The sequence below is a fragment of the Cryptomeria japonica genome, chromosome 7 (genome assembly GCF_030272615.1).
Source record: "Cryptomeria japonica chromosome 7, Sugi_1.0, whole genome shotgun sequence".
Taxonomy (NCBI): domain Eukaryota; kingdom Viridiplantae; phylum Streptophyta; class Pinopsida; order Cupressales; family Cupressaceae; genus Cryptomeria; species Cryptomeria japonica.
The window spans coordinates 448909967-448926876 of record NC_081411.1 but is presented as its reverse complement, the minus strand read 5'-3'; the positions used below and the strand labels follow the sequence as shown (position 1 = coordinate 448926876).

General features: G+C 39.0%; 1 protein-coding gene across 3 annotated transcripts in view; it reads left to right on the top strand.

Annotated features, from left to right (window-relative positions):
- LOC131030390 (calmodulin-binding protein 60 D) overlaps window positions 1–16910 on the top strand; it is a 115540-nt gene that overhangs the window by 9442 nt on the left and 89188 nt on the right. The window contains exon 1 of one of the 3 annotated variants that reach the window (XM_057961192.2): window positions 15646–16398. The exons of the other annotated variants lie outside the window; for them this stretch is intronic. Coding sequence (XP_057817175.1) covers window positions 16348–16398 — 51 coding nt within the window. The 5' untranslated portion in view covers window positions 15646–16347. Of the gene's footprint in view, window positions 1–15645; window positions 16399–16910 lie in introns of those variants that run through there. 3 annotated transcript variants of the gene reach the window in all.

Sequence of the window (16910 nt, the reverse complement as noted above, 5' to 3'; positions counted from 1 at the left end):
ATCTTTATTCGCATATGAAATTATTATAGAGAAGAAGACCAGAGATGGTCAGCCAAGGATTACAATTGATTTGACTCTACCATACCTTCCTTGGCGGTACACAACATATTTAAAGAACCCAATGGTTGCCAAGAGGAACACAACTGTCAACCAACTGACACATATAACTACTTGAGAGTGACGATCCACTTAATACAACAATTAATACATTGGCAGATAACAAATATTATCAAACGTACCAAAAGACATTATATGCTCACTACATCATCCCTCCCAAAAGAAAAAGTTGTCTTCCAGACAAGTATAGATTAGGAGCAGGGTCAAGGGGCAGCAGCCCTCGTAGGGTCTCGGGGCAATGCCCAAGGCACTCTCCTTGTAGTGATACAAGGCAGGGTCAAGGGGCAGAGCTCTCACCGCCAAGACCAAATTAAGACCTTTAGAACCACACAAAACTCCATGGTGCACATGATTTTTCGTGATTTTTAAGATGTCAAAAACAATGCGGATGAAGTTAGAAAATAGAGGTTTCATATTAAAATTATGTTCAAGTCGTACTCTCTAGTGAGATTTCAAGATGACATGTTGCTCCACTATATGCTTAAGACGTACGAAAGCATGGCATTGAGATGACTGTACCACTTATAGCTTAGAAGTTGTTACCATGCGCGACCTAGATTTCACGTACGATTGAGTTATTGGCTCTGCGTACGACCACCTCCTCACTTGCTCGTACGGTGTACTTCCCATGTACGACCTTGACACTTATTTCTCATACAATCTTGACACTTCTCATATTGTCTTGACAACCTACTCCTCTCTTGCTTGTACGATGTACTTTCTTGTATGGTCTTGACACATCTTTCTTGTATGGTCTTGACACTTCTTCCTTGTAATGTATTGACACTTCCTTCTCGTATGGTCTTGACACTTCCTCCTTGTACGATTTCTCACCCACCCCATACAACCATTCTCCATGTAGCCACTTTCTCTCTCTGGACAGCTTGTCACGTGCGTACGAACTGCAAGTTACCCTATAGACGTCTATGGCATACAATTTAAACTCGTACGGTTCCCCCTTGTACCATGTTTTGATCTTGCTCATGTACGGTCTTCCTCCTATTTGCTTGTGTGATTTCTGAAAAATAATTGAATGAATTAATTACGAATATACAAGCGTATATAAAGGAATTACAAGACAGTGTTGTAAAAAGAATGAATTGTTAAACTAAAGCTTAAAAAAGTTTATATCGCTAAATAAAGCTAAAAAGCTTAAAACTAAAAAGCTTAAAACTAAAAAGTAAACTATGCGTTCTTATAAAAGAAGAAATAGTTTCACTTAACGAACAAAAAAGCAAAAAGCAAAAGCTAAATAAGTCGACGAACTAAAAAGCTAAATAAGTCGACAACTAAGATGACCACTAAGAATAGAAGATGACCATTATAGAATAGATATAATATTATTTTTATACCCTCCCTAATGGTCATCGTACTCAATACCCTACAGAAGACACTGTAGGTCTTTTGATCACAAATGCAAAGAACACTCTGCTGCTACAGAGACCCTCCTAGGATCTGCAGAATAAAAATGACCAAGAGTACTAGAAGCTATCTAAGCTGATGTAGCCCTCACACGCGAATTATAGAGTTGTAACACACCAATAATGGAAGCCTTAAACCATTATTTTGAGGAAAAATCGGCAAACCCTTTTGTAGATGAGTATTGAGCACTGTTTGCTCTAGCAAATCCAAAATAGACTGCAAGATGCCACGGTTGCAGATGTTCGCCCTAGCAGTGCAAACCCAAAATTGATTACAACAAAGCACGATTTAAGAGGAAAAACCCGTCAAACCCTAAGAACTTCGTGAATCACAAAATCCCACTTGAACTTTGTTTATTACAGATGATTTTTGCGGAAAAAAATCGAAAAAACCAACAAACAATTTTTGAGGAAAAAATCGTGAAAACCTATGAACAATTTTTCAGGAAAAAATCGTGAAAACCTCAGATAATTTTTCAGGTAGAAATCGTGAAAACCCTCGAACAATTTTTCAGGTAAATAATCATGAAAACCTACCAAACAGGAAATTTGCTGATCACAAAGCATAGAAGGTTGACTCCTCTTCAAAAAGCTCTGCAGCATGAGCCTGCTCCTGTTCCTAAGATCCTTCCAGTTTAGATTGCACAGATGCCAACAATTTCCTGCAATCTTTCTTCATATGGCGAAACTGGTGACAGTAGTTACACTATACACTCTTCTTCTTCAAAGACTATTGAGATTGACCTTGTCCCTTTTGCTGGAAGGATTGAGCTTTACCCTTGTTCTTATCCAAAACTTAAGTTGTGAAGGCCTGTTCAGTGGATGAACTATCGCTGCTTCCAAATGGTTGCGTCCATTGATCCTGCTGTAGAAGTTTGTTGTAGAGATCAAGAAACTTCAGATCAACACTAATAGAAGTGATATTGAGCGTACCAATGAAATGCTTGTAGGATCTGGGAAGGCTTTTTAGCGTGATCACTACCATATCCTCTTTAGCCATGGTGCGGCCAATAGCTTGCAATCGGTCATGAATGTCCTTTATCTTCATAATGTCCTTTATTCTTCAGAAAGAAAGCTCGACTCTTGTCGGACGTTTCATGAAGATCCTTCAAGAGATCCCAGATTTCTTTAGCTATTTTACCTGAAGGCACTTGAGGGAGTTGATCATCTGTGATAGACAACTTGATGAGCATGATAGCCTCTCGATTGCACTCATCAAATTTATCCTGGTCTGAACATGATGTTGTAGGACGAGTAGCCTTGCTCAAAACAATTTGATCAAGGCAACGATACTCAAAAGCGGTCAACATGCGCTGTTTCCAAGTGTTGTAGTTGCGGCCGTTGAACTTTTGATTGTGTTCAAACATGATGTTGGTCAAAGATGCCATCATGGAAACCGAGGTTGAACATGGTCAACCTTTTGAAGGCATGAAAAACAAGACAAAAGAATTTGATTAGAAAAATCAGAATAGAAACAACTGCACAAAAGATCTATAACCCTAGAACACAATTCAAGGTACAAATCCCAATGCAAATGTCGAAATTGGTTGAAGTCCTAGAAATTTTTCTGCAAACCCTAGATGGCAGAAAAATAATCAACAAAAAAGAGGCACGAAACCCAAAATATGAAATTCTGGCACATAACCCAAGGCATGAAATTTTGGAACAACCTAGAAATTTTTTCTACAAATCTGAAAGTTGTATAGAAAAAATAAATAAAGCTGCAAAAATAATCGCGAAAATAAAAAAAAAACCACAGAAAAAACCCCTGCCGCTGCTGCTAGAAAATGCCCTAGGTCGCGGAAAAAATCCCGATGAAAAACGTGAGGCCTAGAATCGATCTTGCCAAAAACTTGCGAGTTAAATCGCGAAAATCGCTTGAAATATCTGTAGAACGTGGGTTTAAAAAACATCGCCAAAAAATCGCGGCGAAAAACGAAAATCGTGTCTGTCAATTCCATTCTTAATTGGTTCCTTTCTTGGCCTTCAACTCTTTCATCATTCTCATCATATCCTGTTATAGGGCCTGAACCTTTGGTGCTCTTGTCAGCGTTAGTCTTCCTCTTCCCTCGCGAGAATGTTTTGTTTTCACTCTCGATGCCCATCGCTCATTTGTAAGCATCAGTGTACGAGGACGGAGGCACTACTTTCATCTTCTTGCGTAGCGAGGGGATCAGTCCCTCGATTAACCACCTCTTCTTCTATTCATCGGTTGGCTGGTTGTCCATCTTACACAACAACTCCTTGAGCCTACGATTGTATGCCTGTTATTAGTATTGTAGATTTCAAAAACAATTTCATTGTCATCCTCAGGAGTTTAAATCCCTCTTGGAATACCTTATTCAGGCTACCCCACAATTTCGTGTGTTTCTCTTTTAGTTTTTAGAACTAGTCGATGGCTATTCCTCGTAACCTTGTAGGAAATACCCTCAACTAGTAGTCTTTACCTAACTGACAACTTGCCAACCAATTGGTTTTGCACGTCTTGCAGTGTCGTGTAGGATCCTTTGACCCATTCCCTGTGAACTTTTGGTAGTTTCTGCCGATCCACATTTGGACTTGTTGGAGGAGTCACCAGCTTTCTCGCCTGCTTACTCCCTTGTGTGCCAGACCATCTTTCTTGCCTGCTTACAACACGAGATCAACCTTTTAAACTCTAATTCATCTTATAATATAATTTTCCTCTACTCATAAGAATCCATACTTAACCAAATCTTTTCAAAATCTTGATTCACACTATAGCTTGTATCAAATGTAGATTACATTAGAGTCAACTTGATAAATGATCAAAATCTTTTAACCAACATGATCAAGACAATCGTTCTGCTTCTTTTTCAAGGATAATCTAATACCATACATATGAAAGAGAAACTCTTTGATTGGTCTAGTTATAGAATGAGAGAATAAAGAAAATGGACCAAAAAGAAAATATAAATTCATTTCAGAACATTGCATTTAAGGCCATAGATGCATGTAATGCTTCTAATCCTCATATGTGGAAAGATCACCCTTACTTTGACTCAGAGATATCCATGATATTGTGCAAATGTTGGGTCAACCAAATTGGTCCTTTGCAAATACAAGTGATGCAAAAAGAAGAAATTGATCTTCAGATTGATGACTTATGGACCTTGCCAATTTCCAACTCTTGGTTATGTTATTGAGAGTTATTGACAAAAACATATTCTGGTTCTAATTTGCAACCTGAGATAATATCAGAGTAGTGTAGTGGAAGTTGAATTCTGAAATAGATCTCATTAGCAGTGTTAGGAATTAGCGCTCACATGGGGACATTATATTATTTGTTAGGTTTGTTATAGTTTGCTAAAATATTAATCTCTAGGATAATATATTGGTTATACGAATATGTGTTTGTTTGACTTGTTAAAACAACTCACATATTTAGAGGATTTGTTCCCTTTAAAATAGGATATGAGAATCCTATTAATATGTAATGTATTATTGAATGGGTGTGGCGTGGAATAAGAAAAACAATATTATTGTGTGCTTCTTTGACTTTCCCCAATTTTTTGATATGGTATCAGAGCGGTAATGTTTCCTGTGCCTTCTTTTTAGTGATAAGATGGATTCAACCTGAAAAGAGAGGCAATAAATTGGTGCGAAAATCTTGTTATGACAATTTTTTATTGAATTGACAGAGATTGGTAAGTTTTTTTTATTTCAGCCCAATTTGAAGCTTCTGTGTGCTGCTTGTCTAAATTTAAACCACGACCTGGCTTCTCCATGATGAGTTCAAGGGTTTCTGATTTCATCGGTCTTGGATTTGATCGGTATTTTTGTGATTGACTCGGCTCATGTTTTGACAGCGTGGGACTCTTAAGCGATTCTTACGTTGGTGGTGATTGGCCTGCCTATGCATTTGGAGGCGGTCTTAGATCTGCATGGTCTGATCAGAAATATATGGACAACAATGTGGGGATCCTTGGTCTTTATCTAGAATCACAATAAGTTTCACAACTGTGTGATGATATGGAGAAGCGTTATTTGTTTGTCTCAATACTTTATTAGATGGCTTGATCGATTTCAAAGAGCATCGATCAAACCATTGTGCCGCAACATATCGAGGAGGAAATTCAGTGTTATCTTTCACAGCGAACATTTGCACAAGAGGATTTCTTGATCTCATCGTTGGACTTGTAGTGATTTGTTATTGCAGAAACGGTTCGTGTGCATATTCTAGAAACGGTTCGTGTGCATATTCTAGATCGACTTGTACTCTTGTACTTCTTAAACTTCATTATATCCTTGCCCATAGGTCAGGCATGTGATCGCAGATCTAGCCTTGTGATTCGCTGGTGGATTTTCCTATATGGAGTCTATATTGCTCGTGGTTGGTCATGGCAACATGTTTTCCTAGCGATTTGGTAGGCCCGATTCATAGTAGAAGCTCGACATATTTCACAGGTTGCCAATTTGCGGAGGAAGCATTTTATGCAATGTGTTGTTGATAGAGCATTCCCATTGCCCGCTCGTGCTTATGATCGGTGGCCTAGATTAGTGCTTGTAGGCCAACATTTCTATATTGTGAGAAATCTTTCGAGAAGTAAATAATATTGTGAGAAAGGACCTCCCGATCTAGAGGTAGGCAAGCGATCTCTATCACGTGGAGGGATTTTTTCTCCATCAGGATTTTGGATCATCGATGGCGCTGGTCTAATGACATCAATTATTGTTCCAGTCTCTGGCCGGATAAAGCTGGCGTTAGACATTGTTTTGATCATAGCCCGTCTTCATCATTGATCCATGCTTGACATGTTCTAAGGCCGGTGTTTCGTATGGATTGGGCGACATTTTTTGTAGGAGATTTGATTGCTATTCCTTGTGAGTTTCTTAGCCAAGGTTTATAGACTTTGAGTCATTTCATATTATTTATAAAAATTGTCATTATCATTGTCATCAAAGTCCAAAAAAAAATAAAATTTGCCTTGCGAATGCTTTTTCGTCAGTGACTGACGTTCGGTTAAGGTTTGTATATATGAGCTTCATAGTCAAATTCAGCTAAGCTAGCGATAGATAATTGGAGGATGGAGGCACTGAAGGCTGGAGGACATTCAGCGACCTCTCATCAGTCACCAAGGACAGGGCCGCTCATCAGCTTTGGTGGCATTTTATTTTCTAGTATGTAGCATGATATGATTTGTTTTTTCAGTGTTCTTGAATGTGTGAATACGTGGAATTTCACATTGTGGGGGGGAATATAACCAATGTTCCATTCACATTTGCCATATGTATGTTGATTTCTATATAACTTCCCTGATGTACAAGCATAGTGGCGAACAAAAGTACCAGAGTTCATGGATCTTGAAAGGGTTTGTGGGAGGATCCAGAAAACCACATGAGGTGAACAAATGAGTGGGTTCCTGTTCATGTTCAGGTTTGTGGTAAACCTATGTGAAAACCATGAAAGGTGGATGGGAGGTACCTTTCGTTTGAATCAAGATCACGAGCCACAAGAGTTGGCTTACTGCAGTTGGAAGTGCTAAGGTGGAGAATATGGACATCATCGATATTATAAATAGTTGTATAGGAGAATAGCTGACTACAAAGATCCTTTGACTGTCGAACTTCTTGGAAGTAGTGAAAGTGAGATAAGTTCATTGGAAGTGAAAGTGAGATAAGTTCTCGGAAGTAGGTGATCATGTGCAGCAAGATCCAGATAGTAGTATGCAGACCTAAAAGTATGCATAGGCATACGATTCTGTTTCCAACTTGTGTGATGTTCTATCTCCCCATGTTCACACTAAGGGGGGGGGGGTGTTAGGAGTTAGCACTCACATGGGGACATTATATTATTTGTTAGGTTTGTTATAGTTTGCTAAAATATTATCTGTGGGATAATATATTGGTTATACGAATATGTGTTTGTTTGAGTTGTGAAAACAACTCACATATTTAGAGGATTTGTTCCCTTTAAAATAGAATATGAGAATCCTATTAATATGTAATGTATTATTTAATGGGTGTGGCGTGGAATAAGAAAAACAATATTATTGTGTGCTTCTCTGACTTTCCCCAATTTTCTGATAAGTAGTTTCATAAACTAAGGTTTTTTCTATTTTAATTTTTGAGTCATCTTGAACACTCTCTCCATTGTAATTCCACTTTAAAATTGCTTGAGGACAAGCAATCTTGTGAAGGGCCGACTGTGATGCCCTGCCTAAGAGATCACAACATCCATAAATACTAATTGCAATTATTTTGAAGTAAGCAAAGGCGGTGAAGTTAATGGGGTTTCAAAAGGGGCTGACCAAGATTTATAATTATTAGTGATTTATTTAAAGAGAGGGCCGACTAAGGGATATGATGGCTAGCGATACCAAAAAAGGAATACCAATAAAATAAAAAATACTTCAAGGCAGCGATTAACTTGAAAGGGTATGACTCTTGCACAATGAAGAGATATGACTTACTATCATTGAAGGATATGGAAAAGGGAGATTAACTCGTTTGTAGAGGGTGTGAAGAAGCAATTGAAAAGTTTCAGCAGAACTAAAGAATAAAATCAATAAGAGAAACAAGACAGAAACTCATTGAGTAATAAAATCAGATCATCCGTCGAGGAATGGAAGTCATCAATTTGGAATAGAAACTGATTGCAGTAAATAATAATATTCAGAAATATAATTGTAGCAGCCATCTGAGAATACTTTTATTATTTCATCAAGATGTATTCTATTAGAAATAATATAGCAAATTCATGTAGCAATTTATTTTGAATTTATTAGAGAAATGTCTTGCAAATAGGAAGGACGGCTAGCCTTCTGAGTTCACGAGAGTTGAAGGACCAGAAATACTTTATGCATCTTATCAATTATGCCACCTCAAGGTGGATGGATCAGAAATCCTGCCATGGTCGTGGGCAGGGAGGTGAAATGGACCAGAAATCCTTTCCATGCTCCTAGGCTTGGTTGAGGAGGACGACCAACCTCCAAGGTGGGCTGAGGGATGGGATGGACCAGAAATCCTTTCATGCTCCTGTGGTACAAGGACATCCATCCTTGAGAGTGCTGTTTTCAAGCATTTCCAATGAATTCCTAATATGGTTGACTAAAAGGAGTATGCCTTGGATCAAATATTAATGATATCAGGGTGTATTGATTTAGATATGAATGATGCTTATATGGATTTAGATGCTATCATGGATTCTTGATATTTAATGTTTTTAATGTCAGTTTCTAGTGATTAATATTGTTTGCAGGCCCTAAACCAGGTATATCCCATAAAGCGCATTACAATTCGTAATTTTGTTATAAGTTATACTGTTAAAGATAATACGATTCTCATCCTAATTTGGAATTAATTTTTCAGGACTAAATTCAGGTAAATCCCAAAAAGGGACATTACATTGCCATATGACCAACTGGCTTGGTCTGGTCCTAATTCTAGAGAGTTTTTGTGTTTTGATATTGAAAGCCTAAGACATTTCAAGTACACTTACTTTGTTAGCACATATTTTTACAAAACATTTTGTGCTATATGGAGGCCTTTTTTCCTATCATATGAGCATTTACTGCTGGTTTGCATGTGCAGGAACCTTATTAGCACGAGTAAAGTTCTCTAAGGATCAGCTGTTTCAGGATTGTCAAGGTATCACTTGGACACACTAAGGGCATGCACTAAGTAAAGACTGCATAAAGAGTCCATCATATCAGCATTCGGGCAGATATCAAAAGAGGAGTCAGTATGATGAAATTAGAAGTGCCTCTGGCTTACATACACCCTATATGAAGAATTGGAGCCATTAACATTTATGGTAATTTTCAAATTTGTAAAATTTAAATTATCGGCATAGGTTATCTCGACAGGACTGCATAGCCAAGCACAAAAGAAGTGAGACGTTATTATCAGGGTAGCTTATACCGAGGAGTAAGTAAGAGGATGTATCCATCGGCAAAAAGTTTCAATATCGAAAGTGCGAGCAAGTTGTTATACCGATAGCCGATGGAGCTATCAGTGTAACCCTCACCGATAAGGAAGAGTGCGATTGGAACATTTTAATTATCGGAGTATCGGGAGACGGGAGTATTGGGTTACCCCGATGTCCGATAGGATGAATAGGGGAGCCAAGAGGAAAAAGGTGCAGACTGGAAGTAAGATGGTTTCATCGGAGAAAATGTTAACTTTCGGGAAAGAACCAAAATAGCTACACCGATACTTGATAAAGGAAAGCTAGGCGGGCGACCATATCGGCTGGAGTTATGCCGATAAAGAAGTGTTGAGCGTAGAGTTCAAAATCTTATCGGGGTAGCTTATATCCATCGGCGAGAGATGTTTACATGCTGTCTTGATGCCCAATGAAGAAGTTAAAATAGGATGCAGACAAGGAGACCTCGTCGGGAAAAGCTATGTCGATAGAGCGGAGTGGTAGAAGGGTCTCGCAAAATAAAAGCCGGTGTCATCGGGGAATCGGTAAAACATCAAATTCCGACACCTGATGAAGCATCCGAGAGGAAAGAAGTGCGAACCGTAAAAGAGAACTCATTGGGGTAGCTTCTACTATCGGATGAGCGTTTCTTGAGTTATGCCGATTTCCGATGGGCAGGATGCCACAGAAGAAAGAAAGGCGGATTTGTCGGGGTGACTTACGCCGATCAAAAGGACAAAAGTGAAATTAAAGAAGTGTACATTATGGGTGGCGCCAAATAATTAAGCTCTCGGGCAGAGTTACACCGATTAGCCGTTAAGAAATCTGGTGTGAAAACAGACATGACAACCATTATTGAATGGATCCAACGGATAGCCATGAAATCGCATGAAGCAAATCTAACCAGGATTTTGTTTCAGATGTTAACTATGATGGAGATAAATTTATATATGGGGTCTCGTGTACATTTTTCTTTCGCAAAGTAATCTATAAGTAGTTTGTTATCTCTGAAGTGCTAATTGAAGTTACAGAGTGCAGAACAGAGGATTTGCAAAATGGAGGGTTCAAGTGCGAAAGGAAAAAAGTTCACAAAAATATCTAGTGACACGTCGAAACAATCAAAGGCAGGAGAGGCTGCAAAGCAGAGGAAGCTAAATCAGGACATGATCGATCAGATGAGTTCTCCGGGAGCTAAGTCTAGAAGGTCGAAGACAAATTTGCCAATTAGTAATCAGCTTGAGGATAGGTATAAGGAAATAGGCGATGTATGGACCAGAGTGCGAGGACACAAACTGTTCTTGTTTCATTACATAAGGAGAAACGACCCGATGCCTATATCTAACCCATGGAGCACTGGTCTAGGCAAACTCACGGTCCCTAATGTATTTGTAAACATCAAAGTTTCCAGACTCGGACTCGGCTTGGACTCGGCAAGGCGGACTTGACTCATGACTCAGCTATGACTCGGCAACGACTCGGCAATGACTCGGCAAAATTAAAAACCCTTGAAATTTAGAGATTTTTAACGATTTAAAACTTGTTTCATGCACCCATTATTGAATAAAGCTTAAAGACACTATATCATCATCAAATAGAAGCTAATTTGATCACATACATAAACATACATCCATCACATGCGTAGAAATGTAAATTGTAGCTGAAGGAAATAGAAAACATAGATACATAGAGTTATAAATGTTGTCAAATGTATATAAAATCCATGACATCAAATGTTCCCAAACATATATATAACTGTAAACAAAAACAAGTCTATGGCTCAGGCTCTAGCTCATCCTCAGCCTCAGAGTAGTCTGTCTGCCTCCTACAAATGCGTCTAAGGTAGGTCCTGGATGACTGAGTAGCCATAGTCTCCGCCTGTGAGGTGCCTGTGCCGAATCGTGCTCTATCCTCCTCCTCTGCCATAGCCACAACCTCAGCTTCTCTGTCTACCTGGTCAACCCACTCATGGTCCTCCTCATTGAAGACAGGATCGGTAGACTCATTGATCCACTCAGACTCTCGATCGATCTCCGCTAAAGTGATCGGGGAGGAGTCAGTGTCCAAAATCTGTCTGGTCCTAAGACGGAGGTTGTAATGAACAAAAACAAGGTCATTCAACCTCTCCACAGATAATCTATTACGCCTCTTCGAGTGGATGTGCTCGAACATGGACCAATTGCGCTCACATCCAGAAGTGCTGCATGGCTGACTCAAAATACGAATGGCAATTTTTTGAAGGTTTGGGGTTGAGGGCCCAAACATTTGCCACCATCTATCTGAAATAACGAAAAGAAAAAAAAATCAAACTCATTTCCAACTTTAAGGCTAGATTATAAAATAAAAAATTAAAATGCATAAGCCATAAACTTAAGAATCTTAAGTTTACATATATTTCTACCTGGCTGCAATTGTGTCCGAGCCTCTATGCACATGCTGCTTGCGAAGATTGCCCCTTCTCGATTATTATATTTATCCCGCTAGAGCGTTGTACTTGAGGCTGTGCCATCAGTACACAACTTCTGAACCACTGTATACAGGCCACTAAGAACCTCCTCATCCGCCTTGAAGTCATCACGAAATCAAAATGCTGGATTGAGGTAATACGCTGCTGCATGGATGGGCCTGTGAACCTGGTTTTGCCATCTCCTATCAATAATCTCCCAAATGGGGCCATACTTATCCTCATCTCCTGCATATATGGTCCTAATGGCCTCCTTGGCCCTATCCATACCCTCATATATATAGTCCATAGAGGGCTTCTCCCCATCAACAACTCGTAGGAGAACTACCAGGGGCTCAGTGACCTACACATAATGTTAAACAAAAACAATTAAGTCAAAAATTAAATTAAAAAAAAAGAAAAATTGCAAAGTTAAATTGTTAATAAATTAAAATTAAATTACTAAATAGTAGATACTAGATAGTAGATACTAAATGTTAAATTGTAATATATTTACCTGCACGGTTTCTCCACAGGGGGTCCAAAAACCTGGCTCATCAAAAATGCAATTTACCACATCTATCCCTGTAGTGGTCGTAGCATAGGATGAGGAAGTCCACTCCTCACCAACAAACATACGCCTCAAAGCCGCCTTTGATTTCATCAAGGATTTTAGTGTGAGGAAGTTTGAGGCAAACCTCGTGATACCAGGACGAGTCAACTCCTTTTGCCCCGTATTGCCTCATAATGCTAAGGACCAATGCATGATTGTAGATAAACTTGCTGATATTTTTGGCCCTTTCAACTATTGATTTCACCCATTCAAGCTTACCAATATCCTCCAACATGAGGTCAAGGCAATGGGCTGCACATGGAGACCAAAAAATTTTCGGGTGCCTCTCCATCAAAAGTTTACCTGCAACAATTTTAAGTTAATTAGAAATTTTGATGTGTTAAGAAAATTTTAAATAATCATAGATGCCTCTCCATCAAGACTTGAAAAGTTCAAAGTTTACCTGCAGCAACATAACTTGCTGCATTATCTGTCACCACTTGCACCACATTTTCTTGCCCCACCTCTTGTATGACTTCCTCAATAGCCTCACATAAGTATGCGGCATTTTTCACATGTGAGGAAGCATCAATAGACTTCAAGAACATGGTGGATCCTGAAAATAGAGTTTCAACAAATCAAAATTTAATTTATTCAATGCATTTAGGGAAGTACAAATTAGAATGAATCGTGATCAATCACCTTTGTAGGAAGCAAGAAAATTTAGGAGTGTTCTATTCCTCCTATTCGTCCAACCATCTGTCATGATGGTGCAACCCTTTTGGCTCCAAGACTGTCGGTGGTCCTCTAGCTCAACTTTCATATCCTCAACCATTTCTAACAAGAGGGGGCCACTTAACTCAGCATCAGTAGGGGCTTTAAACCCCGCACCACAAATGGTTATGGCATCTACCATGCCTTGCCAATAAGGAGACCTGCCACAAATAGATTATGATTAGACAAAGTAGAGTTCAACTTCAAACTATAAATTTACTTTTAAACTTAAAGCAATCAAATAAAAAAGAATTACCTGGCTGCAATAAATGGAATGCTGCAAAAGTACTAAAACTTGCAAATTTGTTTTCTTGCAGCATCATGAACCTCCTTGTTCCAACCCATGCTCTCAAGCGAGGGTTGTGCCCCATGAGTACTACGCGGCACAAAATAACTATCCAACCTGGATTTCTGAACTCTAGGGCCAAAGGTAATAGTGCCACTAGGAGGAGTAGAAGTAGAAGTAGAAGCACTAGCACTAGCAGAAGCACTAGGGCGAAAGGGAGGCATGGAAGAACCCTCTCCAACACAGCCTGCGGATGTGGATGCGGATGCGGGTGTATGGGAGCCAATAACACTTAACTCTTCCAATTGCCTCTTCTTAGTTAACTTTTCTTGCTCATGTGTTTCTAATTGGACTAAACATAGACTTGCTCAAGCTCCTGGTCAGAAATTATGATGCCACTAAAAGATGCATCCTGTTACCTGACGAGACTGTTTTCATTCGTTTCGAAGCAGCGACAATTCAAGAAGATTTTGGTTTGAATTCTAAGACGGAGGTGCCTCTGTCTTTCGATGATTTGGAGGAAGAATACAGAAAGATGGACACCACATATCAAGGGTGGAATTTGGTGTTTCATAAGGCCGAGAAAGGAAGATTGATGGAGGAAGACGGTTCGCCTTATGATATACATTTTCAAAAAATATTTCCAATATACCTACATGGCTCGTGGACAAGTTGGAGGAGTCGAGGCTCCAGACGTAGCAAGAATGGGACCACTGGTTTTGGCAGCTGATATCCAGAGGTATGAGCCAAGAGCGTTTGATTTCGCTGCATATCTGGCAGACAGATTGCATTAGGGCTTTCTGAACCTGAAGGACAGTCCTGATAAGCATTTCAAGCATTATTCTTTGTTAATGTGTATAATATTGTTTTATGGTCAATTCAAAGGACTGTGGCCAGAGGGTTTGAGAGTAAACCAGTTTGGAAAGGATGGACAGGAGCAACCTGTGTAGCTATGGATTTCTTTATGGGATTCTAGGTATGTGAGTTCCCATTATGTGAAGTTTGAAGAATTTTTTGTCAAACCCTTGTTCAGAATGTACAATGAAACAATTGAAGTATCCTTTTCGGAAACCATTAAGAAGTTTCTTTGGCCATTCGAGCACCATAATACCAAAGTGAATCATAATTGGGGTGATTGGTTTTCTTGTGCCAATTTCACTTTTGTTAGTGTGTTCGGTTTTGAGGGTTCACCATATGTATTGCCTAAACCGGCACCTGATCGTATTGCATTTTTAGAAATTGTTAGATAGCTTAGTGTTTCCAATGCTCGTCACTTTGGGGATGCACGTAAGCAGACCTTTTTGCGAGGGACTCTGGACTTTGGAGATTTTAGGATTGTATCAACCAGGGCTTATGAAGCCATTGACAAAAAGTTAGCAGATGAATACAATCTGTTGTTACACACACCCAGGAAGAATTATGATCGTGAGGGATATATAAACATGTGCAAGAAAGGGCAGGCCCTGAAAGGTTATATCCATTTTATTGATGATATGGAAGATCTGTGCAGAAATAAGGAAGTGGAAGAATTGGCTGATGTGATGGAAGATTTGGAGAGAAGGTTACAGGAGAAAAAACAAAGGCTTGAGGACTTTTAAGGTGAAGAAGAGGAACGTGCAGAAAGTGACTCAGGGGAGAATGAAGTTGTATCAAGATTACAGGTACCCAATAGAGAAGAAGAGCCTGATGCACAAGACAAATTAATCACAATCTTGAATGCAGAGGTAGATGATAGAATGATTGAGCACACCACTTTTGTATCAGATGATCAATTCATAAAATCTAAAGAGTTCAAATCATTTCTGTATCACTTCAAAGGTAAGAATTTAAGGGAAGAAGTGCCAAATATTACCCCTGAAAATGAAGCAGAAATGAAGAGGAGGTTGAAGGAAGACATCAATGCAAAAGTTGAGAATATGACCCCACAGAAGGGGAGGCAATTACTAGTGGAGGCTGGTATAATTGTGCTTCCAGGATGGGACTTGAGTTCCTCGTTTGTTTTTGATACTTTGCTGCACTCGGATAATAGGGATATGAAATTGGATATCCAAGGAGTAAAAGATATTTTTATTGGATCAAGGTATGATCCAAATGAGGAAGAAATGTTGCTATGGGTCCTATACCCTCCCAGTAAGAGACCTAAGATAATAGATGTAGATAAGGCTTTCGGTCATATGATGAGGTTGAAAGTCGGAGAGGTGGATCCTATGGTCATTGCAGATATAGGGATTGACATTTCCAAGTTTAATAAGGCTCAGTTGAAATGGGAACTTACTGAAAAGCATAAATACAAAGCATTGTATGAAGAAGCTTTAAAAAGAGGAGGACATCCAGTACCACAAATCACCGACTCTAGTGCCCAATGGAAAAGGAAGTTTGAGAAACTAGCCTTGGAATAAAATAAGATGAAGAAGCAAATGAAAACTATCAGGACGGATGGTGCCTGTGTATTCATGACAAGGAGATATGAAAATCTAGAAAAGGTTTTGGACGAATTTTGGGGTGTATATCAGAAAAACATGGATAATATAGTCTCTAACCGAAGGATTTACGACAGACTCAATATGTTATTACAGGATGAGACATTGAAAGAAAAGATTGTCAGAAGGATAACAAAGTTAATTGAAATTCATGAAAAGTATACAAAAGAGTTGAAGGAGGAGTTCCAGGAGGTTTTGCAGAGTGAGATTCCCAGTTTGGTTAATGATGTAGGGGTTATCAAGGACAAAAGTGCATGGCTCTCAGAATGTAAGGCTTTACTTGGTACAACCCTCAGTGTCGCCCAAGCAGATGCCCTGGATATGAATGAGATAGTGGACCAGTTAGAGAACCTAATCAAGATAGAGATGGCGCTTAGGGATACAATTTTTAATGCAGTTACATACAAGGATGAAGGCTACCTTAAACACATCAGGAAATGCGGTAAGAAGCTGGATCCAAAGAATTGAAGTTTTTATTTCTCATGCTTTTATAATTGTCTTATGTTATCTTAGCAGTAAGTAGTTAGGTGTTAGGTTTTAGGTAGATTTTAGTTTGGCAAAATGAAAGGGTGTGTCCTTTCATCTATGCCTATTGATTCACATATTTGTAGTGAGTCGTTTTGTGTGTAGATGACATCTAGGATCTAGGATTTTTAGAAGAATTACAAAAAAGAAGCAATCACTTCTGCCTGTAAGGGCTGTAAGTTATATGTATCAAGGAAGTCTGTAGGAACAAGAATCATCTTTTTGTGCAAACAAACTGTAATGGAGTATCTTCAGGTGTAGCTTATGTATGCAATCATTTCCTAAAGATTGATATACAAGGTTTGCTGTTTCTTTCCAAATATTGTGCATACTTTTGTGTTGAAGAGTTATCTTTGTCCTCTTGATAAATCTGTCATTTGATTTGCCATGATGTGCCATCACATGCTGTTGCATTAAATATGAGATTGG